Source organism: Pelodiscus sinensis, chromosome 6 (genome assembly GCF_049634645.1).
Source record: "Pelodiscus sinensis isolate JC-2024 chromosome 6, ASM4963464v1, whole genome shotgun sequence".
Taxonomy (NCBI): Eukaryota; Metazoa; Chordata; order Testudines; family Trionychidae; genus Pelodiscus; species Pelodiscus sinensis.
The window spans coordinates 102,543,818-102,569,881 of NC_134716.1; the positions used below are offsets into that span (position 1 = coordinate 102,543,818).

Consider the following 26,064-nt stretch of genomic DNA (forward strand, 5'->3'; position numbering starts at 1 on the left):
CCTTAGTTACTTTCTCTGTTATCTTTCCTGGCACAGAAGTTAAACTGACTGGTCTGTAGTTTCCTGGGTTGTTTTTATTTCCCTTTTTATAGATGGGCACTATATTTGCCCTTTTCCAGTCTTCTGGAATCTCTCCTTTCTTCCATCATTTTCCGAAGCTGATCGCTACCTCCTCTATCAGTTTCTTGAGTATTCTAGGATGCATTTCATCAGGCCCTGGTGATTTTCAGACATCTAACTTTTCTAAGTGATTTTTAACTGGCTCTTTCTAAATTTTCTCTTCTAAAACTACCCCTTCCCACTAGCATTCACTGTTAGGCATTCCTTCATCAGACTTCTTGGTGAAGACCGAAACAAAGATGTCATTAAGCATCTCTGCCATTTCCAAGTTTTCTGTTACTGTTTCTCCCTCATCACTGAACAATGGGCCTACCCTCTCCTTGGTCTTCCTCTTGCTTCAGTCTTTAATGAGGCTAATGAAGAGCTTAGGGATAATGGCAACATAACAAATGGGAATACGGATATGGAGGTAGATATTACCAAAGCCGAGAGAGAAGCCAAACTCAAACATCTTAATGGGAATAAATCTTCATTCAAGAATATTAAAAGAACTGGCACATGAAATTGCAAGTCCATTAGCAAAATTTTTTAATGAATTTCTAAACTCAGGGGTTGTATCATTTGACAGGAGAATTGCTAATATAGTTCCTATTTTCAAGAAAGGGGGGGGAAAGTAACCTGGGTAACTGTAGGCCTGTTAGTTTGACATCTGTAGTATGCAAGATCTTGGAAAAATTTTTGAAGGAGAAAGTAGTTAGGGACATTAAGGTTAATGGCAATTGGGACAAATTACAACGTGGTTTTACAAAAGGTAGATCATACTTTCTCAAAGAAGGAGATCTGGTTGGTTTGGTAACAGATTTTTTTAGATCAAGGAAATGTAGTGGATCTAATCTACCTCCATTTCACTAAGGCATTTGATACAGTACCACATGGGGAATTATTGGTTAAATTGGAAAAGATGGGGATCAATATGAAAATTGAGAGGTGGATAAGGAACTGGTTAAAGGGGAGACTACAGCGAGTCATACTGACAGGTGAACTGTCAGGCTGGAGAGAGGTTACTAGCGGAGTTCCTTAGGGATCAGTTCTGGGACCATTATTATTTAATCTTTTTATTACTGATCTCAGCACTAAAAGTTGGAGTGTGCTAATAAAGTTTGCGGATGACACAAAGTTGGGAGGTATTGCTAATTCAGAAAAGGATTGGGATATCATACAGGAAGATCTGGATGATCTTGTAAATTGGAGTAATCGTAATAGGATGATATTTAGGGATTAATAACAAAAATTTTAGTTATAAGCTGGGGATATATCAGTTGGAAATAATGGAAGAGGAGAAGGACCTCTGAGTTCTGGTTGATCACAGGATGACTATGAGCCGCCAATGTGACATGGCCATGAAAAAGGCTAATACGGTTTTGGGATGCATTAAGCGAGGTATTTACAGTAGACATAAGGAGGTGTTAGTGCCGTTATATAGAGAATTGGTGAGACCTCATTTGGAATACTGTGTGCAGTTCTGGTCTCCATGTTTAAGGAGGATGAATTCAAATTGGAACAGGTACAAAGAAGGCCACTAGGATGATCCGAGGAATGGAAAACCTGTCTTATGAAAGGAGATTCAAGGAACTTGGCTTGTTTACCCTAACCAAAAGAAGGCTGAGGAGAGATATGATTGCTCTCTTTAAATATGTTAGAGGGATAAATGCCAGGGAGGAAGAGGAATTATTTAAGCTTAATACAAATACAAGAACAAATGGATATACGCTGGCTATTAGGAAGTTTAGACTCGAAATTAGGCGACGGTTTCTAACCGTCAAAGGAGTGAAGTTCTGGAACGGCCTTCCAAGGGAAGTAGTGGGGGCAAAAGACCTATCTGGCTTTAAGATTAAGCTAGATGGGTTTATGAAGTGAATGGTTTGAGGAGATAACATGATCTTGTCAATTAATTGACCTTTCACTATCGGTAAATAGGCCAATGGTGGGAAGATAGGAGTCACTATAGAGAACTTTTTTCTGGGTGTCTGGTTGGCGAGTCTAGCCCACATACTCAGGGGTCAGTTGATCGCCATATTTGGGGTCGGGAAGGAATTTTCCTCCAGGGTAGATTGGCAGAGGCCCTGGAGGTTTTTCGCCTTCCTCTGTAGCATGGGGTACGGGTCACTTGCGGGAGGATTCTCTGCATCTTGAGGTCTTTAAAACATTGTTTGAGGACTTCAATATCTGAGATATAGGTGAGAGGATTATTCTAGCAGTGGGTGAGTGAGATTCTGTGGCCTGTATTGTGCAGGGGGTCAGACTAGATGATCATAATGGTCCCTTCTCATCTTAAAGTCTATGTGTCTACACTGCACCCCTTTTCCGGAAAATGGATGCAGATTAGACACATTGGTATTGCAAATGAAGCGGGGAATTTAAATATCCCCCGCTTCATTTGTATAAACATGGCTGCTGCTTTATTCTGGCTCGGGGCTTTGCCGGAGAAAAGAGCCAGTCTAGACGGGGATCTTTCAGAAAATAAAGCCTTTTCCGAAAGATCCCTTATTCCTCTTAAAATCAGGGATAAGGGATCTTTCGGAAAAGACTTTATTTTCTGAAAGATCCCCGTCTAGACTGGCGCTTTTCTCCGGCAAAGCCCCGAGCCGGAAAAAAGCGGCAGCCATGTTTATACAAATGAAGCGGGGGAGATTTAAATCCCCCGCTTCATTTGCAATACCAATGTGTCTAATCTGCATCCCTTTTCTGGAAAAGGGGTGCAGTGTAGACACAGCCTATGAGTCTGAGACCCATGGAATTGGAAACCCAAGGATCTCCATGGCATTTTGCCTTGAAACGTTATTGTAAAATCTCAGTTTCAGTGGATTAATGAGTTAACGCTTTGAAAGATGACTTTTAACTAACTCTGATCTCACAATGGTGTAAATTGGGAATAATGTGATTGAAACCAGTAGTTTCAGAGGTCTAAAAACTTACATATATGAGACTGAGATTGTCTGCAATGTTGTCGTAGCTGTGTTCATCCCAAGCTATTGGAGAGAGACAGCATGGACGAGGTAAGATATTTGGTTGGACCACCTTCTTTTGATGAGAGCTTGTCTATCTTGCCAACAAACATTGGACCAATAAAAGATGTAAATGGCATTGGCAACATTCTCTCCTTAAGCCTCATATATACTTACAGGGATGTATATAGTACATTAGTTACATGCTGTTATGTCCACACTTATTGTGGTGTGTAGTTTTCACTGCACTAGTGACATTGGGGAGACTCTCCAGCACTATGTAAATTAGCAGATGAGACATCAGAAGCACTGCATGGGCATGTAGAGAGCCATGTAGGCTATATAACAGAGGTTTCAGCAATGGAGAGTGCTCTGTTCACCTCAGCTATGCCACTTGCTGGTTAGTATTAATAAAAGCATTTCCATCTCTGTATTTGGTCATGGACTTTCATTTTCACTCCATCTTTGTACTACATTAGAAACTGGAACAAAACTGTGTAGTGCATGCTACATCTAGGCATTTGACACAACATAAAAAACCAGAAGAGGGCACTGAAAGCCCATATTTCATCATGGTACAAGTGCATAAAACAGAGTGAAGAGACAAGGGATAAAGCCTTAGAAATTAGAGGTCTGGCCAGAAAAAAGTATGTTTTTTGCCAGATTTTTACAGTTCTCAACATTTCTTTTCAATGTAGAACAAAAACAAGAACTTTTTTTAACCAAGAACATGAGGGAGAGAGACCCGCTCCAGACCGGCCAATAGCTTGGTGTTTAGGACTCTCAACTAGCATGTGAAACATTCAGAGTCAAGTCTTTGCACTCTGTCCAGAGCATGGACTTGAACCTGTGTCTGACACATTCCAGACAGGTACTCTAGTTACTGTAGAGTGTGACTGCCTTTTCTTTCTCTCTGTTTCTTTCTTTGTTTCTCTGTGATTTTTGTCCTCATAAACTGTTTCACTTTGGCCCAATGAATATGTAATTGTTTATACAAAGAGAAGAAGACTAGTTTATTCCATCTTTGATTTTGGCCAGAAATTTCATACCGGACTTGAAAAACTTTCCTGATTAAATGTACATTGAAACACTTTGGTTTTGATGGGCAAAAAAGTTTCTCCAGAAATTTTTGTTTTCATTAGCTTCATTGGAATGTTGCATGCACCTAGTATTATAGACTAAAATTCTGCAAAAGAAGTGTTGTTTTTTGAAAAAAGTAGCACCTTGGAAGTAAGGGTAGAGATGGATCAATAGGCTTTTCTTTTATCTGTGGTAAAATCTGGTTTCGAGTTCTGGCTAGGTCATAAGCAAAAGTTCTTTACTGGTTTGTTTTTCTCCCTAGATGACTTTTTTCCACATTACTTAAATATTACACAGGAAAACTTGTCGCAGCTGGCAGGGTCCGTTTGAGAGAGTTCCAGGATTGGCATAGCAGAGAAATTGGTTAAAATAACTGGATGAAATTTACTCCTGTAAATTGTACAATTACTCCTGTAATTGTAGAATATTTAATTGCAGAAACTAAAGTTTCCATTAAAAGTCATGAAAAGCTGTCAAGAATACGAGTTATCAAAATGTAACGTTTTCACATGCTTTTTACAAAATAGCTTTCTTTTTTGATTATCAATTTTATCCACAACTATCAGAAAAAAAAGTATAACATTTATTTTATAGGAATATGTTGCCTAATTCTGAAATTATGTTTATATTTTTGTTCTTATTATTTATTTTATTTTCTCCTTCTTTTCCTGTGATAGGAAAACTGCAAGAAACTTCAACCAACCTATGTGCAAAGCTGCCAAGATAACTGTGGTAGAGGTAAGTATGAACAATGTTTTCTATGTGACTGTTGCTTATTCCAGAGTAAAATCATTGTATTGTCAGGTAATTCTAAGGTTAAATTAAGAAATGTCACTTAATTGTATGCAGTAACTTACAAAACAATGGGTCAAAGAAAGATTATCTTTTGCATTGTAACTGTTATTTTGTTGTGAGCTTTAGTATGCGCTGTATGCATTTCTGCCTTCACTGCTGGGAGAACTTTTCTGATCATTCTAGAACATATGTCCAAAATCCATTGCAGGTTCAAGCTTGCCACCACTGCTGGGATATTATGTCCAGTTCTGACGCCCACAGTTTGAGAGAGATCTTTAGAGGGACCAGAAGAAGACCCATGAGAATGACTGAAGGATTAGAAAATATGCCTTATAGCAATTAATTTTTTTTAGTTCATTGTTTTTATCTTCACAAACAGAAGGTTAAGGGATAACAGTCTGTAAATATCTACGTGGGAAACAAATATTGATAAAGAGCTGTTTAGTATAGCACCCCCCCCCCAAAATGGCTAGAAGTAGAAGTTAGACTAATTCAGACTGTTAATTAGGTGTATTTTAATGGTGAAAATAAGTAACCATTGGAACAGTTTACCAAGAGTCATGGTGAGAATTCACCATCACTGACAATATTAAAATCCTGAGATTAGACATTTTTCTGAAATACATAATCTGGGAATTGTTTTGGGGACATTCTATAGCCTGTGTTGTATTGGAGGTGAGACTAGATGATCACAAATGGAACTGTCTAGCCTTGGAGTCTATGCATGTAAGACGGGGGGCAATGGCTAACGTAAACTTGATTTTTTTGTCCCTGCTCTTACATTTTGGAACCACCGGAGTAGAGTCACATTGACTTAAGAAGGAAATGCCTACTAATGGATCTTGATGCAGAACCTGGGCCTGTCTGCTCAACTGAAACTAATTTGAAATAGGAACAATTGACTACACATACGTTAAAACTTCTGTAATCCACATTTTGCTAAACCACACAGTCTACAGAAAACAATAGTGAGTTCTCCCAACCTCTCAGCAAAGGTGTAATTGTGGACCCTGTACTGTAATCTGTACGGGTATGTCTAGACTACATGCCTCTGCGGACAGAGGCATGTAAAATAGGCTACCCAGCATAATCAGTGAAGCGGGGATTTAAATATCGCTGGTTTCGTTAAAATAAAAATGACCACCACGCTGTGCCGGCTCAGCTGATTGTCGGCACAGTGCGGCAGTCAAGACGCGGATCGGTCGACAGGGAACGCCTTTGTCGACCGCTCCCTTATGCCTCGTGAAATGAGGTTTAAAGGAGCAGTCAACAAAGGCGTTCCTTGTCAACCGATCTGCGTCTTGACTCGTGCTGACAATCAGCTGAACCGGCACAGTGTGGCAGCCATTTTTATTTTAATGAAGCTGGGGATATTTAAATCCCTGCTTCATTGACTGTCAGGTAGCCTATTTTACATGCCTCTGTCAGCAGAGGCATATAGTCTAGACATACCCTATGTGACTTAAGATTGCATTACTTTTACATACCAAAATAAAATATGCTTACTGGTATGCTATAAAGTACTGTCATAATTCAAATTAATCTGCAACTAAAAATAGAAGTGAAGAAATTACTTTTGTGATACATTTTCTTTCTGTCATGCTTGTTAATCTGCAGTAGAATCCCAGTGATCATTAAAATGCAAATTAGGGCGCAAATATCACCAGGTTGCTACTATGTGAGTTTTGAACATGCATTTATAACATCATCAAATTTTAAAATTTCACATGTAATGCCATTATACACATTTTACCATTATATTACTAATCTGCAAGTTAGAAATTTTCAAATGACCCTCACAAGGCATACAAGATTTGTACAAGATTATTGTGATAGCATGGAGGGTATGAATACAGGGGTGCGTTCCCACATACCGTATTTGCTCCCCTTTGTATTGTTGCAAAGATTTTGATCTGTGTGAGCAATTCTAGAAAGCACATTCTGGAGCTGGAACTGAAACTTCTTTTGTTTTATACAGAAATAGTTAGTAAACCTGTCATGATCCAATAAAAGCATACTGCTTGCTTACTGAGTACTCACAGGGAACAGTTCGTGAACAGCATGGAAATCTCTCAAATTGTTTAAAACAAAAACGTAACAAAGTTTTTCTGTTTTAAATGGAATCTGGATGTAGGCCCTTCTATAGCTTATGCTGTGGGGTTACGTCTAGACCAGGGGTGGCCAACCCATTTAACAAAGAGAGCCAAAACAGTGGTGGGAAAAAATGCGAAGAGCCACACCAGAATTGTCAAGCCAAAAAGAAAAAAAGAGAGCTCCCCAGAACAGAATTGTTGAGCAAATTAAAAATGTTTTTTAAAAAGGAGGCTTCCCCTTTAAGACAGCTGCCATCTTGGGTTTCATTTTTAAAACCTTGCAGCTCCAACCTGGTATGCACAGGGAAGCTGGGGGTGGGGAGCGGGGGGAGCTGGCAGTGTGCGGGAGGATGCAGGAGCGGCTTCACGAGCCACACTTTTGGGGGACAAGAGCCTCGTGCAGCTTGTGAGCCATGGGTTGGCCATGGCTGGTCTAGACTTCAGTGCTATTTTGAGATACCGGAGGTATTCTGGAATAGCTATTCAGTGTCTTTTAAACTTGCATGTTATTTCAAAATAATGGGCTTGTTATTCTGATATTCCGGTAGCTCTCATACCATGAGGGTTAAGGGATGTTTTGGGAATAGCAGTTTGTGCCAAATTTCAAAATATGCTATTTCAAAAGTAGATTGAAATAAGAGATGCAATTTGAGTTACACAAGTTGCATATCTTACTTTGACCTATGGGTTCAGTGTGGATGCACCGTTGGGCTTTTTATGCATAGACATTTAGGGAGTAGCTTTGGAGCAGAGAGACTTTTCTTCTTTTTCCACATTGAATGCCCTCTTACTGCTACTGGGAGAGCTTCTCTGAATTCCTCACTGCTATAATTCCATTTAAGACTAGTTGTTAGTTCTATCATAAATGGGAGCTGCCTTTTGGTCCTTCAGCACTTGCAATACCATCGAATTCCGACAGTGCTCTATGCAAGATGGCACATCTGCAATATTTTTTAGCTACTTGACAGAAAAATAAACAGGACAGTGGGGAAAAACTCTATTGTCATAAGCAAAGTCAGAACATTTGGACTGCCTCTGTGCATCTAGACATGTGCTGCCCAAAGCATGTCATGTGACTTATAACCACCAACGAGTGATGCAAGTGACTGACAGGAATAAGTTGCACATCTCTGTGTTTATAGACTCCTTTTTTTTGAGTCACTGGGATTTTTTTCATTAACACAAACTGTACATATTTATGGGGGTATATATACCTCTTTGTATATGGTTCTGTAGGTAATATTAATTTCTTCCCCTCTGTAGTCATATTTATAGGTTTGACTTTTTTCCACTTTAAAGATAAACTGTCCTTTAATTAGGGATGAGTGTCGTAGTCCTTCATACTTCCTAGAAGCATGAATATTATTAATATTATACTACTGGAAATGATATTCTTGATAATGTCCACCGTGGTCAAAAGGAGGAAATGCATGAGAAATCAATCAGTAAGTCAGTGAATATAAGAACATGTCTTTGCAAGATTTCCTGTTGGTTTTGAAGATTTCAGAGAGCATTGCTCATGAATATGTGAAAGCAGCATTTATTTCTGAATATGTATGTTCTGCTACCATTCATTTGAAGACAGTGGGAGTTTTAACATTGACTTCAATGAGGGTATGAATAAACCCTTAATTTTTTTTAATTCTAGTGGAAGATAATTTGACAGCAATATAGGAGGAAAAAACATAAGCATTATTTAATGCTGAAGAGCTGTAAATAATCTAGTTTTAGAGAGGGTTTTGGAGAAGAACTGAGATTATCACTGATATAAACTGGTAGTAAAACTCTTTACCTAGAGCTATTGACTCCAGAACTCTTGGGCCAAATTTTGAGATTAGTCTTCAGCATCATGTTTTGACTACGGGCCAAAAATATCTTCTGGCCAATTTAAATAATTTCATTTCATTTTCTTTACTGGATTAGAAACTTGCAGCTAGACAAATACACAAAGTATTTATTGGCTTGAACAAATTTCTTATGGATAATTAGGTGTCAAATATGATACCCTTTGATGAAACCCTGATAACTATTTGTGATTATGGGGATTTGTACTCAGACACATTCTTTTCAGTCCTGTGAGACTGTTACTATCATTTCAAATTCAACTTGCACGTGACTGAGGGGAAGTATATAGATCATATGAACACTAAATTATTGCAGAGAAAATCATGAAATGATCAAGTTTTGGCGATATTGGGTAAATATGGTTTGTTTTTTCCTATACATGAAATTAAAATGCCAGAGGAGTTAAAGCTTAGTCTTTTCCCTTTCATTTTGTCTCTGTTTTACTTCCATCTAAAGCATTACATTAATTTTTTTTTCATTTTGTTCTGATGTAAATATTCACACTAGCCATGTAATTACATAGATAGCTCTGTGTGTGGATCTATTCCCCGCTTAGAAAACACCACTTAATCTGAGACAGGGGGAGCATTTAAAAAATTTTCCTCTGCAAGAGTTAGGAAATACTTTACTGAAAAATGTCTGTGGAAAATTCAGTTGTCAGTTAATCTTTAATGTGTAAAACTGGGTTTTATGTCCTTCTGTAAGCGTAATTCACAATATTGTACAATTTTAATTTATAGAGTTACCATTCTTTCTTCAATAATTCGGAGTGAGTGTGAGTGTGAACGCACAATAATACCAACATCTGATAGCACATTTCAATAATACCAACATCTGATAGCACATTTCCCCTGTTTTATAGATCTAGATAGTTGCATGGCTTAGTGGACATCTAAAAGGCAAACAATGGTATTGCGTCCTGGTCAAGTCCCTCTAACACTGTTTCCAGCCTCTAACAGAACACAACCTTTGGATCCCACTAGATCTGGGCAAAGACCAGGCATTGTCTCTGCCTCTAGGTCTTCAGGGCACACTTCCAGATGCAGACTCTGGGTCTGAAACTCTTTCTTGGGATAGGAGACCCAGCAGTCCAGTTACCCTAAGCTCTCAAAACCAGTTCCAGTCTTCCTTATGTGTACTCGGTGAGAGTCTCCCCTTCTTTGGGCAGTTGGGGTTAGTTGAAGTCTCTGGGGACATGTAAAGTAAAACGCAGGTTTTGTGCAGGAACTTTTAAAACATATTTTATTCTTAAACAGCATAAAAGAGTGACAAGTCTAGGCAAAACAACAGTTGAATGCAGTTCCCTCCCCCCTCCATACCACTTCGGACAGGCTTTCCCCACTCCTTCAGCTGTGTTTATTTCTGATTATGAAGTAGGTCCCCTTGCTCAGAGCATGTCTCTTAATTAAAAAAATAAAAAAAGGCTGTGAAACTTTCGTTTCCTTGGACTTTCTCATGCTCCAACCCCAGCTGGGAGTTTTGACTTGAAGAGGATTATTAAAAGACGATAGTTGATCACCAGCAACTTCATTGTCTTACCAATGTAGAGCCATTCAGTTGATGATGGTCCTGTTTCAACTTCCCAGAGTCTGTTTGATGTGTGCCAAGTCCCTGCTACAAAATGGATAATCGAAGTCACAAGCATATTATTGTCATCCCCCAAACTGTCTCAGACAGTATTCCACATAAACTCGCGGTATTCATGTTGGAGTTGGTAATAAAGTTATGGGCAGTACAGATTGGATCCCCTGGTCTGGCACTGACTTGGCCAGTTCTGGATGAGGGATTTTTCTGGACCAGGGGAGGTCACTTCCGGCCTCCTAGACCTCCTGCTAGTCACACTGCCATGCTGACCCCACTGGTCAGCCATTGCTGCTATTGCTCCAGGATTCTCTGGCCAGCTGTGCTGGAGCTCTAGGACCTGCCAGGCAGCCACACACTGTAGCTCCCTGTTCCGTTGAGCTACTGCAGTTCCCTGCCCTGCTAGGCAGCCACGTTACCATGAGCTGGGCAGCCCTGCCATCCCCCCACTCGGGCAGCCCACTGCCCTGCCAGCCCTGCAGGGATCCTTGCCACTTGTCTCTGGTCCTGCAACATCCATGCTGGACCATGAATGGTGCCGGATCAGAGAATCCTGGTTAAGAGAGTTACAACCTGTACCAAATTTCGAGGATGACTTTTGGACTGACTTATTTTTCTCTCAATTTTTGTTTCTGACTCCCCTCCTATCTGCTTTTCATATGTCTCTCTGGCTGTGTCCAGACTCGGGTTTTTTCGAAAAAAGTAGCCTTTTTTAGAAAAAACTTCACCTGCGTCTAGAAATTAAATCGAAAGAATGCGGCTTTTCTTTCAACGGTGGTAAACCTAATTCCACGAGGAAGAACGCCTTCTTTCGAAAGTGCTCTTTCGAAAGAAGGCGTTCTTGACAGCAAACAGGCTTTTTAGAAAGAGAGCATCCAGACTCACTGGGTGCTTTCTTTCGAAAAAGCGGCTTGCTTTTTCGAAATTCCGCATGCAGTCTAGACGCGCTCTTTCGAAAGAGGCTCTTTCGAAAGTATCTTTCGAAAGAGGCTCTTTCGAAAGAGGCTTGCAGTCTAGACATAGCCTCTGATAGGAGGTTGCCTTACTGTTGAAAAGGAAAGGAGTAGCTAGGATTTGGCATTCTAGCTTTCCTCTCATTATAAGAATATCAATGTAGTTCGTGCAGGAAGGTTATTGAATAGTCAGGACTGTGGACGGAAACCCTGAGCTACTGTGTTACCAGACAGCAAATGGGGAAAAAGAAGTCCAAGCTGAGGTTAGGCATCGAGCGTTTTTGTGAGAGAACTGCAAGGGAATGAGTGCAATACAAATTAGCTCAGGAGGCAGATTGAGCCAAGTGAAGGAAGAATGGCAGATGGAGAAGAGCTCTTAGACCAAAGCCCTGGCTCTTGTAATTGCAGTCCAGCTGAGAGAGTGCTGGATCCTGATGATCAAGGTAGTTTCTACCAGGAAAAAGTCTGGGCTTTTGTAACCCATTCGTGGACCTGGAAATATTTGTTCCATTTGTTCTTGCACAGCAATAAAACGTCTGTACTTACAGACAAAACTTATCTTTGCCTAGAAAATGTTTTGAAACCAAAACCCATGACTTGTTTGATCGTCTCTTTCCTTGTTTTCTTCTTCATGTTCCGGCGAGGGACAATTTTTCAAAGATTCACCCTGGCATCAAGTGGAGGAGTAGAGTTGTGTGCAAAGTTGAAAGTGCTTCCCCCTTCTCCCTCTCCATTCTCTTCGACTTCTTAAAACTGATGTTGGTCAATTGCATTCAGCAGCATACATTTAAGATTAAGTGCTTCTATGCAAGAATTCCCACTCTTTTGCAGCAATTTGTGCCTGCAATCCTGAGAATATGAGCTAGAGTGGAGTGGAAGTAGTCACCTGTCAAAACTGTGACTCAAGCCCTAAGCATCTGAAATTCACATTGTTACAAAATCTAATTCTCCACAAGGTTTATTGGAAACTTTAATGGACTCAAAGTTTGAGTGTGAAGCTTGGCCAATTTGTGGTTTGTCATACTTGGAGCTGGTGAGAAAATTTTGGAAATTGCAATGGAAAAATAGGAAATTTTTATTGAAACTTTTTTGTTGTGGTTAATTTTTTTTGTTTTGAGATTGATTAATATCACATTATTATAATGAAGGAATTTGTTCTTGATGCAGTATCCGTTGAAATCCAGCTTCTTTAGATGAACTTTGCCTTGGAGACTTTCAACCGTGAGTGTAATTGAGGGTTCTAAGCTGTGCTTTTTGAGGACTTTTTCTCAGTATGGTATTCCTAGCTATCCACGCAGCCAAAACTCTCTTGTCCAAACTCTTATCTCATGTGTCAGTTGCTGCAACATTCTTCTTTTCTGGCCTTGACAAATGCAATCTTGCCTTGCTCATGTGTATTGAGACTGCTGCTGCAAAGTTCATACACCCATCCTGTAGATTTTATCATGTCACCTTTCTTTGAATCTCTCCTTTGGATCCCCCTTCTTGTAATCTGCTTTTTTCATTGTTCTTATCAGCTTCTTCTAACTTGAACAATCTAGTCACTGTCTCTTTTTTTCCCCTCTTCCCTCTCCCCCCCCCCCCCTCCCATTCCCTTGTTTATTCTTGGATCTGGACTTTTAGTACTCCAGTCATCTGAAGAAATGGATTTTGCCCATGAAAGCTCATGATACCACCTACATGTTTTGTTAGTCTTTAAAGTGCTACTAGACTATCTGTCATTTTAAAAGTTTTTCTAGTTGCAGACTAACTCAGCTACCCTTCTGAAGCTTTCACTTTCAAGATCTTTTTTCAGCTTATCTCCATCTTACCTATCACCTCTTTCATTGGCTTTTGAGAGGTCAGTTTCTGCCTTTCATAGTCTTACAATATCAACCTCCATCCTCCAAAGGATAATCTTGTGCTTTCTCCTCTCCTGTTCCTCATGCTTTGGAGGAACTCCTTATACACGTCTGCAAAGCTAGCTTATTATTTGACTTCAGATTCCTCCTCAGAACTCTTCTTCTGCCATGATGCCTACATGGCTGAAATTACAGCCTGTCATGCTTGTCCTCCCTTGTCTTTCTGCATCTGTTGTCTCTTGTCTTATCCTTCGCTTGTAAGATCCTTGAGACAGGAGCACTCTTTTTGTTCTGCATTGGTACAGCACCTCCCACACTACAGTTCTAGCCCATGACTAAGGCTTCTTGCCACTGTGGTAATATGAATAAGTGTTTGAATTAGAAGAAAGTTAAAATGTACCGAGTGTGGAAATTTTTCTCCTTTAGTTATCATAAATACTGGTCCAGCCTCTTAACTGATATAAATGAGAATAGCTCCATTGAAGTCAGTGGACATCTGCCAGTTTACACCACCTGAGGATCTGGCCCACCTTCTCCAATACTAGTTTTCTCGCCTAGCCTCTAATGCTCTTATATGAAGTTTTGTTTTAGTGCTTCCAGGCCAAGCTTTTCTTCATCTGAGGTCAATGGAACTTGAGGTTCTTGGCAATTGAAAGTCGGGTAGGTTTCCAAATATTGATTTGGGAGCCTAATTTTAGGCTCTGACACTGGAAAAACTTTCTGTAATTATTTGACCTTCAAGATTAATTATAACATAAAGGCTGTAATTTTAGTTGCCAGTGACAGTAAAGTTTTTCAGGAATGAGTTGGCAGCAAAGCATTTGTAGGCATATAAATAATATCAATATTTTCTTCTCTGGGTATTGAGATTATCCCTTCCTGGGAGGGCTTATGATTCTATAATACCTGGCACATTGGGGCTCCAATCCAGATTGGGGCCTTAATAAACAATAATAGTAATAATGATGATGACGATGATGTAGATAGATAGTTTATCAACATTTTAAATATATCATTGAATACTAAGATCAGAGTATTAAATTCTTTTTGTTTGTTTTGTGGCAGGATTGCTAAATATAGCTCCCAGGGAAAACAACATTTCCATCTAAAACATCACAATACAAATAAAAGGCAGTGTTCTCATAAAAATGCATTAAATAAAAATCATTAAACCCTGTATTGTATTTCTGGTTGCTTAGTAACCACATTCCACTTACGTCAGCAAGCTCTATTATCTCAGGTACGGTGAACCACATTGCACTGAGGGACAGAAACAGGCTGATTGAAATAAGTCGTCTATATCATATTGTCCATGCCAAATCATGGCATTGCTTTTGTTGATATTAGTGAAAGATGAACAAATTATTTTATGGCCCAGTCCTGTAAAAGCTTATACACAAATATAACTATTCTCTCACAAGCACTCTCATTTTCTAGAACCAAAACTCTAATGCCATGTTTCTGAAACCTAAGTTACATGTAATGGATAAAATAAATCTGTCCATAGATGAAAATAATTGACTTGTGTAGAATCATACATTTTTCAGAGGGACTTTACTTCTAATTTGTATGGGGGGGGGGGGGGGGGGAGAGGAGGAAGGAAAATAGTGAAAGTCAGAGGTATATTTATTGCTGAGGGTTTTTTGGGGGATCTAATAAATCAGCCTGTCTTTAAAGACAGTCTTTAAATAAAGGAGTCCTATTTAGCATATCACAGCTAGAGCACTGAATTTTTTGATATGAGATGGTAAAAATTTATAGGGAATCAAATCTTTTCTGGCTATCGCTCAGACTCATTTGTGTGTAATGTGACAAAGAGGTTCAAAGTTTTTTGTTCTATTTTCCTATGTCTGTTGATTTTTTTTCTTTAAATTGATTTCTTCTGAACTGAGTGTGAAATTTCTGAGCATTAAGTTCCAGACACTTAATTTTGGGATCCTTATGATATGCAGATGTAGTAAATGCAGTCTTCTAAGGAAAGAGCCCTTGGGGTCCTATAGTGTAACTTCCTAAGACTTAATATGGTTCTGAAAACATAGTTACAGTGGAAAGTTTTGGGTGATCAGTACACGCAGATCAAAATAATTCCACACTCCAAAACATGGCATGCATAATGATGGTAAGTCTATAATTAATTATTTATAAAGCTCATTTCAGTTGTTCTCAGGAATTGAATTGTCATCTCATCTACACAATCGACTTTATATCATGCATTTTATCTTAAATGTACCAATATTGTGCATGAACCAAAAGACCTGGTTGTTTTTATAGGAAGATACTGAAAATTAGAAGGACTTTAAAAATGTATTTACCATTTAATTATGTGTGCTAATGTAGATATGAATCTGACATTTATAAACAAACAGAGCATGGGGAGCAAGCTACATTAGGCAGTAGTCCATCAGTCTCTGCATCATAAAACCACATATTGTGAAGAACTAGGCTCCAGAATGTGCTGTGCGCTTGTCATGTGGTTCGATTTATTTTAGATCCAAGGGAAACCGGGACACTCCAGAGAGACTTAACCACTTTCTTATTTATTGCAAGCTTTAAGCAGTTACTAAAGTTGTTTAAATTTTACAAGCCTTAAAAATAAGTGTGGGTTACAAGTACAGGCAGTCCCCGGGTTAGGTACAAGATAGGGACTGTAGGTTTGTTCTTAAGTTGAATCTGTATGTAAGTCGGAACTGGCATCAGCCGCTGCTGAAACAGATCAGTTTCAACCGCGGCTGAATCTGGACACCAGTTCTGACTTACATACAGATTCAACTTAAGAAACCCAGGCGTCCCCAAGTCAGCTGCTGCTGAAGCTGATCAGCGACTGATTCCAGAAAGCCTGGGGCAGAGCAACTCTGCCTCGGGCTTCCTGTAGTCAGCCGCTGGTCAGTTTCAGCAGCGGCTGACTTGGGGACGCCTGGGGCAGAGCAGCTGGGGTACTGCTGGTTTGCTCCAGTAGTGCGGCTCCTCGGCACTACTGGAGCAACCCAGCAGCACCCTAGCTGCTGTGCCCCAGGCGTCCTGATTCAGCCGCTGCTGAAACTGACCAGCAGCGGCTGAATCAGGACGCCAAGGGCAGAGCAGCTGGGGTGCTGCCGGCTTGGTCCGGAGCGGCGCTGCGGGACCAACCCGGCAGCCCCCAGCTGCTCTACCCCAGGGGTAGGCAAGAAAAGCCTGGTCTGCTTGGGGGGGTGGGGCACTAGCTGCACTCCCCACACACACAGCAGACCAGGGAGACGGGGGTGGCGGGACCGCCCAAGTCCTCCACGGCTTTGCTCCGTCTCCCTGGTCTGCTGACTTGGCAGACGCGGAGCAAAGCCGCAGAGCACGCGGGCAGCGGGACAGTCCAGGCGGGCAGCGGCTGTCCCACTGCAGGCGTGCTCCGAGGCTTTGCTCCCCGTCTCCCTGCAGACCAGGGAGACGGGGAGCAAAGCCTTGGAGCACGCCCGCAGCGGGACAGCTCAAGCGCGCCCGGGCTGTCCCGCTGTGGGCGTGCTCCAAGGCTTTGCTCCCGTCTCCCTGGTCTGCAGATCGGGAGATGGGGAGCAAAGCCTCGGAGCACGCCCGCAGTGGGACAGCCGTGGCGCGCTTGAGCTGTCCCCCTGTGGGCGTGCTCCGCGGCTTTGCTCCCCGTCTCCCTGGTCTGCAGGGAGACGGGGAGCAAAGCCTTGTAGCACGCCCGCAGCGGGACAGCCCAGGCGCTCCACTGCTGTCCCACTGCGGGCGTGCTCTGAGGCTTTGCTCCCCATCTCCCTGGTCTGCTGATCGGGAGACGGGGAGCAAAGCCGCGGAGCACGCCCGCAGCGGGACAGCTCAAGTGCGCCCGGGCTGTCCCGCTGCGGGCGTGCTCCAAGGCTTTGCTCCCCATCTCCCTGCAGACCAGGGAGACTGGGAGCAGCTTTTCTCGCCCCGGAGGACGGGGGCGGCGGACCGAGGCGCATCTGGGCGTCCCGCCGCTCCCGTCCTCCGAGGCGAGAAAAGTCCGGTTCGTAACAACGGATCCAACATAAGTCGGATCCGCGTAACTCGGGGACTGCCTGTATACAATTTAAATCTTAAATACTATAAATTCTAAAGCAATTAATACAGCACAAAGCAATGAAAAAGCAATTAATAGAAGATCTACTATAATACAATATTTAAACCTAGTTTACTTACACTTCTCCCATATGCCACCTACAGTACCAGGTAGGAGGTCATGGTTCCTTTAATTTCCACCCATCAGAATGCCATACACTGCTGTTACTTTTAGTTACAACGAGCAGGACTTGTGGGTCAATCCTGCTCCCTCCTCCCATCGATTCTTCTTACTAAGCCCATTTTAGAGCAAAGTGAGACTTGGTCTTTCTAATAATATTTACCAATTGATTACGTATTATGTATGATACCTAAAATTCCCAGTGCCCCTATCTGGAGTACATTCTGCTACTCAGGATGTTGCAAAACTATGTGCGTAGTTAACAGATTTATGGCGGTATCTGTAATTTTTGCTTATTAGAAATTTAAGTACCCGTACAAGGTCAATTGGCATGATCTCGCATACTATGCTTAATCTGCATTGTTGTGCAAAACATTCCTGCCTCCTGAGCCTTGCCTGCATGCTTATGTGCACCAGATGTAAGACTGGCCTGGGATTTGCTTTTTTAGGGATCCACACTTTGGTCAAGGCAGACATCACCATTTATTGTCAAGGTAGGGCCATCCAGGCTCCCCTAACAGTGCTTTCAGAGGTCACTTCTTCTAGAGATTCTTAATCTATTTTGGTTTATACCGGCTTCTCTGTGTTAAAGTGATGAGGAGGTAAAATAATAATAACAACTCTGTGTTTTCAGATGCAGTTTCCCAGTGTTAGGTGATAAAAGGCATGGCATTCGAAGTTGAAATGCTATAGACTATTAGTCCATATTGTGGACTACTGCATTTGTGTGTGAAACAAAAACAAGCAAAATCTCAAATGGGCTGGATATTAAGTTTAGAAAAGCAGCAGCCAAATAACTATCTCATGAGACTTTGTATAGCATTTTAAAATTACACAATCACTGACTGGTGCACATGATGATTACATTCTCATTTAGGTTTTAATCTTTCCTAAAAATGCCCCCTCACCTAAAAATGTTTTTAAAATGTAATTACTGAGCGAGGAAAAAGACAGTTTAGGAAGGGTAGAGGATTAGAATATTAAGGTCATCTTGACTTTGGATCATGCTTTTCTGAAGTGCAACTATTACTGTTACAGGAGACTGTAGAACAGTCAGTAGAAGGAGGGAGTAGGATGGAAGGAGACCGTTCAGTTCTCTCTCTCTCCTTTTTTTTTCCCTAGCCACCCCACATGATGGATTTTTGTACATTATTTTTAAATGAATACTATCTATATGTCCCAAACAGACATCGAGTGTGTCTGAGAAATCTGCACTCTCCAAATGTAAAAATGTGCACTTTTCAATCATGGATATGTTTTTCTGACTCAAAAATTAGGTTGCTTTGTTCACTGAGGCTGTGTCTAGACTGCAGGGTTTTTTCGAAAAAAGTAGCCTTTTTTTGAAAAAACTTCACCTGCATCTAGATTACAGCCGCGTTCTTTCGAAATTAAATCGAAAGAATGTGGCTTTTCTTTCGATGGCAGTACTCCTCATTTCATGAGGAATAACGCCTTTTTAAAAAAGTGCTCTTTCGAAAAAAGGCGCTATGTAATGCAAACTGTGCTTTTTCGAAAGAGAGCATCCAGACTGCCTGGGTGCTCTCTTTCAAAAAAGCGGCTTGCTTTTTCGAAAGTACTGGTTGCAGTCTAGACGCTCTTTTTTGAAAGAGGCTTTTTCGAAAGAGGCTTGCAGTCTAGACGTAGCCTGAGAGATACCCACTTTACAATTTGTTGACCCAAGAACAATCAAGCCCAGTGGTTCTCAGTCTTTTATACTTGTGACCCTTTCACATGGCAAGCCTCTGAATGTGACCCCCCCCCGCTTATAAATTTAAAACACTTTTTAATATATTTATATATTTAACACTGTTATAAATGCTAGAGGCAAAGTGGGGTTTAGGGTGGAAGCGGATAGCTCATAATGCCCTCATGAACCCTCTGAGGGATCCTAACCCCCAGTTTGAGAACTCCTCCCTGATCAAACTGTATCCCAATTTTAGTTTTTATTTGATGGATTTTCTGTCAGTCCCAACCCCTACAAACTGAAGGAAGACCATTACTGGCTAGTAGCTTAACCTGCTACCTTCATATATGTTTGAAGGAGTTGGTTCACATCTCTTCCCACTGCTTAGCTCTGACATTCCCGTTCACTGAGGTGTGCTAATGAGTCATCTACCAGCTATAGACTACATGACTCTATTTTCTTCTGCAACCTACTAGGACAAGGCTGTCTAGAAAAAAATCTTGCTAGCTGAGACAAGTAGCAGACTCTTGATACTACAGGATTTGTAATAAATTATTGCAATAGGGTGAGACATACTCCAAAGAGAGTCATACTATGGCTACCTAAAGATTGTTGAGAGGTATTAATAGATCCACCTGAAACCATAGAACTAGTGATGGAACGTCCAAACCAGGAGGGGAAAAGACTCCTCAATAATGTCTTGAATATCAGCTGGTTTGGGGAGGGTGTGGTGTGTGCATGTGTGTGCGCACCATTTCTCAACTCTTGATTTTTAGCTTTTGATATTTTTATGATGTTCAAATTGAGCATAGCCCTAGTGACTTTCAAATTGTTCAGTTGGTTGTCATAAGTAGAAGTTGGGCTGGGCTCTCTTGTACCCACATTCTTCCTTCTGGAAACAAATATTTAAATGACAAGCATAGCATTCACCTTTGAAAGTAGATATGCTGTATTGTTGTAATCAGGCTGCTCTCAGCATATTAGAGGGACAAGGTGAGAGGTGTAATATCTTTTATTGGATCGCTTTCTGTTGGTCAAGGAGATGGACTTTTGAGCTCTTCTTTGGGTCCCAAAAGTGGATTTTTTGCCAGCTGACTTCTGTCTACTTTAGATGCATTCCAGCAAGCTGACAGTAAAGGGGGGTAAGGGAGAATGTGTTACGGTAACTTCCTTCCATTTCTAGACTTTCCAGACTACAATAAATGCGAAAGACGCTGAAAGAAGTTGAAGATTTCTGTAGGAGCTACATTGTTCTTTTAGTAATTTAGAGAGTAAGAGCTGACACACCTGCACCCTGATTTCATTAGCCTCATTAACATAGAATGTATACCTATGTTTCTAACTTCCACTCCAATTCATCTGATGAAGGGGTTTACTCCCACAAAAGCTTATGCCCTAATAAATCTGTTAGTCTCTAAGGTGCCACAAGACTTCTCATGGTTTTTGGGTTCTAAAGAACATTTTTTTTCACATTTACAACAGGCAAAAGGGATGCAGAATTTCCTCATTAGGTTCAAGTAAACAAATCTTCCTCCTTTTAAATAGAAATATATTTTAAAGTCAATTTCACCTTTGGCTACTGTGCTTTGAGCTGTGAGACTATCAAATTTATAACACTTTACTCTTGTCATTAGAGCCCTACAAATCCACAGGAAGCTGTTTTATATCTACAACCTAAAAAGTAATTTTCCAAATTTATCTGAACCAGGGATGAGTTAGCAACCTTCCTGCTAAGTATGGACAGTAGTGTTTGCAACAGGGACTACAGTAATGAATACAAATTGTCTGTTCTATAATTAACAAGAAATGGCCTATTATATTCCAATTTCCAATGTCACAGTTAACATCCAACTGCGTTTCATAAGAAAAATGTCTCAAAATAATGTTTTCACAGTGTGCAGTAAAAGTGTTTTAAAACATAACTGATTACAGCCATACTAGATTTGACTATGATTTGTTTCCATAAAGCCAGATTTTTATAATGATTTATAAGGTAATCAGTCATCTGCTAGAGTACATCTTGCTGTCACTTGAGGGCTGCTTGCTTATAATCTATAAGTAGAATAGATCTATTATTGGACTTTGTAGCAATCTCACATAGATTTATTGAACTGTAAGAGAACGTTTTGCAGTAGAAAAACATAATTAAACCCATACAAGAAAAGCAAGTTAAGCAAGACACACAATAGCTATCGTATATCATTTAGTTTTTTGGCACATACATGAACATATTTCCAGTTCTACAGTCTTTAAACAGTTAGTGCAATTGATTTAAAGGAGTAAGTTATCTGTGCTAATCATTAATAGTGAACATTTCTGATTTCCCCTCTCCCCCCAATTGAAGTTTTGCAACTATAAGAAAAAAATAAGAAGCTTCATATTTGGTGTGAGTGAATGTTACTTTTAAAATTGGATTGTTTGTTTGCAGTAAAGTACTTTTTATTTAGCTTTACAAATGTCAGCATATCAGGACTACACATCCCAGGGTTCCCTTCAGCTATATTATACTTCCATTGCAAGAGGTCTTCAGAAATTCAGGGGTTGCCATGGCTACAAGTTTCAGGAAAAGAACAGAAATTCCTTTTGTTAAAACTGAAACAACTGTTGTAACAAAAATAAAATTGAACATGTCAAGGAAGCTGATACTGTGACATTAATTAACATTGTGATTGATCCTACTGCCATTAAGTGTCTGAGGAAAGGGATGGAGTTATCATGGCTCACTTCAGGAAACAGGCTTATAACTTTGGGGACACATGCAGTTAAACAGAATTCAACATTTTGCCACTAGTTCTCAGCAATGGGTAATCATGCTGCTTAGGTAAAGGTCTGTGAGGGCAAATAAAAAAAGGGAAAGAGGAATCTGTTTTATGGAGGCTTTGTCTTCCTTTGGTGATAGGCAACAAAAAACTTTTTGGGGTTTTTATATAATTCACTTATTAAACCAATATTATTTGTTAAGCATTGGAGAATGAGAGTCAGGACTCTTGAGTTCTCTAATTAATAGTGATACTTAGTTCACTTTGTGCTTAGCTGTAGGCAATTCACTTAACATTGGTGTTTATACCCAAGTAAAATGTGGAGGGGGGGGGGAAGAGAGGCTTGCGAGGTGGAGGCAGGAGAGAGGAACTCAGAGGAGCAACTCCACAGGGAAAGGGAGGGAGAGCTGTGGGAAGGAGGATGTGCTCACCCTACCACAGCTCTGGTGTGCGTCTGGCCTGGCCAGTAGTAGGGCATCAAGGGGAAGAAGAGAAGGGCAGCAGGGTTCCAGCTTGGGGGGAGAGGAGGGACAGCGACAGAGTGCTAGCACACATGCTGGGAACCCCCATATTGTCCTAGGTCCCTGCCCGGACATTAGCCCTATCAGCCCATACAGTAATCTGCTACTGCCTGCATGTCAACTGGACACTGACAGATACATTGCTGGAACCACTCCAACTCTTCTGTGTGTTAGTATTGTTAAAATAGATATTAAGCTTATAAGAATGTGTTTAGTAGTTAGATTTTATGAAATGCTTGTAGGATGCTGCATGTATTAATCTTACTCATAACATCTGCACCCCATCTTATAAAGCTATATTAAGTGTTTGCATTGTAATTGTGTGAATCATCTAACGCGAAAGAAGCATTAATTAATACAAAATGCTGGTTTCCTACGGAACGTATTAGGTCCTGCCCACTCAAAAATCCTTTTGAAACCAAATAAGCCATTGTGAAACATCAAAGTCTTTATTAACAGCATTCCCCCCTCTTCCAAGAAGCAAAATGCAGGACAATGTAGCACTTTAAAGACTAACAAGATGGTTTATTAGATGATGAGCTTTCGTGGGCCAGACCCACTTCCTCAGATCAAATAGTGGAAAAAAGTAGTCACAACCATATATACCAAAGGATACAATTAAAAAAATGAACAAATATGAAAAGGACAAATCACATTGCAGAAGAGGAGGGGGATGCGGGGGGGGGGGGGGAGGAAGGAAGGTAAGTGTCTGTGAATTGATGATATTAGAGGTAGGGAGAGTGGGATGTTTGTGAGTTAATGGTATTAGAGGTGATAATTGGGGAAACTGTCTTGGTAATGGGTGAGATAGTTCAAATGTTTGTTAAGTCCTTGTTGGCAAGTGTCGAATTTTAACATGAATGACAGTTCAGAGGATTCCCTTTCAAGTGCAGATGTAAAAGGTCTTTGTAGCAGAATGCAGGTGGTCAAGTCATTGAGAGAGTGTCCTTTCTGGTTAAAATGGCAAGAAACTGTTTTCTCTTTGTGATCTTGTCTGATATCTGTTTTGTGGGCATTAATCCTTTGGCGAAGTGTCTGAGATGTTTGTCCAATGTACATAGCAGACGGACACTTTCGGCACATGATAGCATAGATTATATTTCTGGATGCGCAGGAATATGTGTTCTTGATCTTATAACTCACTTGGTTAGGTCCAATAATGGTATCGGCAGAATGAATATGTGGACAAAGCTGGCAACGGGGTTTGTTGCAAGGGAAGGTACCAGGGTTGGTATTAGTGTGGTATGTCCTGTGGTGGTTGGTAAGAATCATCTCTTCTGCAATGTGATTTGTCCTTTTCATATTTGTTCATTTTTTTAATTGTATCCTTTGGTATATATGGTTGTGACTACTTTTTTCCATTATTTGATCTGAGGAAGTGGGTCTGGCCCACGAAAGCTCATCATCTAATAAACCATCTTGTTAGTCTTTAAAGTGCTACATTGTCCTGCATTTTGCTTCAACTACCCCATACTAACATGGCTACATTTCTATCACTATTCTTCCAAGAAGAGTAGTTATGTATGTGAACTCATCCCTCCTGCCTTAAAGTTGGGGGCATGGAAATAAAAGTGCCCAACAAGAAGAAACTGTGTTTCTGTGCTGCTTGGACTTTGAGAGGGCAAGCACAGCACAATCACAAGCAAGGGCTCCCCAGCTGCTTAACCTGGGTTAGCTCTAAAGGACTTATAGAGCTTGAATATTATAACAATTTCTATCACTTTTGAAAACCTGGGGCTGTAACACATTTGTTTGTGTATATTTACCTTTTTTAACTTTGTAAATAACTCTAATTTCTTTTCCTTAGCTAATAAATCTTTAGTTGGTTTATTTTAAGATTGGCTACAAGCATTGTCTTTGGTGTAAGATTGTGAGGGTGTGGACTAAGACCAACTTATGGAGACTGGAGGCCTTGCCATACTGTGCCCTAGTGAGAGAAGCAGAAGAGTGGTCCTCGAAGCAGGATAGAGGGGCTGCCTCGGGTCCTCACAGGCTAGTATAAAAGAAGCTGTGAGGCTAGGGCCTGGCAGTTCCGCACAGGAGCTTGACCCAGCCAGATCTATGGACTGACTGGGAGGACAACAGCACCGCGGACAGCTCCGAGTGCAAGCTGGACTTTAAGCTGGGTGAGACCCAGTTCCAGCGGCTGGAGACTAGCCACAGCAGACTACAAGACTTTATAGCACCCTGTACAGGGTGCATTGAGAGTCTAGCCCAGGAGTGAGCAATAATTTTTGATGGGGAGAGGGGAGGGGCGGGGCATGCCAAGAATGTGGAAAGTGATTGAGGGCTATAGTCTTCCATGATATTGATGGAGGTTAGGCTCAGAAGGGAGCTTGGGGAAAAAGAGGGAGTTTGGGTGAAGGAGGCAGTTGTGACTTGGGTCACTGGACTGGGGTGCAGGGGGTTGAATTGTGACCTAGAGCAGAGAATTGGGGTACAGGAGGGGGAGCAGGGACTTGGGTTGTGAGCTAGGGCAGGAAGGGACTGTGATCTGGGGGAGGGGATTGAGGTGCTGAATCTCGGAGGGAGTATGGATGCAGGAGGGGGACAGGATTTGGGAATATGGATTGGGGGGGGCAGGAGAGAGGGCAGAGGGTTGGGGAAGGCAGGGGCTAGGCTTTGGCCAGGAAACTTACCAGCCAGCACCCCGTTCCTGAATCCACCTCCTTGCCTGTCCTACTCCCACACCTGCATTGGTTGCAGCCATGTTCTCTGTGAATAACTACGAGCCTCTTTGTGCTTTGTGGCTGCCTGTTATTGAAACAGGAAGCTCCCATTGGCCAGTTTCTTGTCAGAAGCCAGCCAGTGGGATTGTGCTGGGGCGAGAGCAGCTCCTAAACCTTTCCCCCTCCCTTCTGGGCTTAGTTTTTAAAGTGAAACTGCCCTGCAGTCACATTTCTGAGCAGTATGAGGGTGGGGCGAGGCAAGTGGGGATCCTGACTGGAGCTCCCCGCAGCATCTGTAGACCAGATCCAGTGGTTTGGTGGGCCAGATCAGGTCCGCGGGCCATATTTTGCCCAGGCCTAATCTAGCCTTAGAACCCTGAGATGCCAGGATGGAGCAGCATTCTAGGGAAGTGGCCCAGGGAGCAAACTAGTAGAAGACAGCAGAAACCAGTAGCAGGCAACTGCTACTTACAGGGTCCCTACAGAGACTAGAGGAATGGATGGGCCTGGATTCCCCCAACTCTCCATATCCACAGTAAGAGGGCAAAAGAAGCCTGGTCTCCAGCAGATCGACAGCCAGAGAAAGTATGAGACCCCCTCAGCCACAGAGTGGTGCTCACTTGAGGGTGGACCTCTGCACAAAGATCTAATGTGCAACTGACTTGGGGTAAGTCCTTTGGGACTGGGAGTGTCCGGAATATTGTGATTTTTTTGGTATAAGGAACCACCTATCACCAAGGCAAGTTTGCATAGGTGGCAAGAAAGACTGAAATGCCCAAAGGGCCTGTTTGTGACTCCATGGCGAAGCAGTTACAGTACCTAAGGAGTTTACACTTGATCCTTGGTTGGTGAGCTCTACGTATACTGTATATTTACAAGCAGCGTGGATTGGTGCCCTGTTTCTAAACAGTCTGCCTTGAGGTTGGTACTCATGCTCTTAAGCCTCTCCAGACAGCTCAACAAGGTTCTTGCCTCTGAGATGT

The 26,064-nt window shown here is 41.4% G+C and overlaps 1 protein-coding gene across 1 annotated transcript in view; it reads left to right on the forward strand.

The window, feature by feature from the left end:
• Window positions 1-26,064, forward strand: part of OXCT1 (3-oxoacid CoA-transferase 1) — a 138,985-nt gene that overhangs the window by 42,632 nt on the left and 70,289 nt on the right. The window contains exon 7 of the mRNA XM_075932505.1: window positions 4,823-4,883. Within this exon, the coding sequence (XP_075788620.1) occupies window positions 4,823-4,883 (61 nt within the window). The remainder of the gene's footprint in view (window positions 1-4,822; window positions 4,884-26,064) is intronic.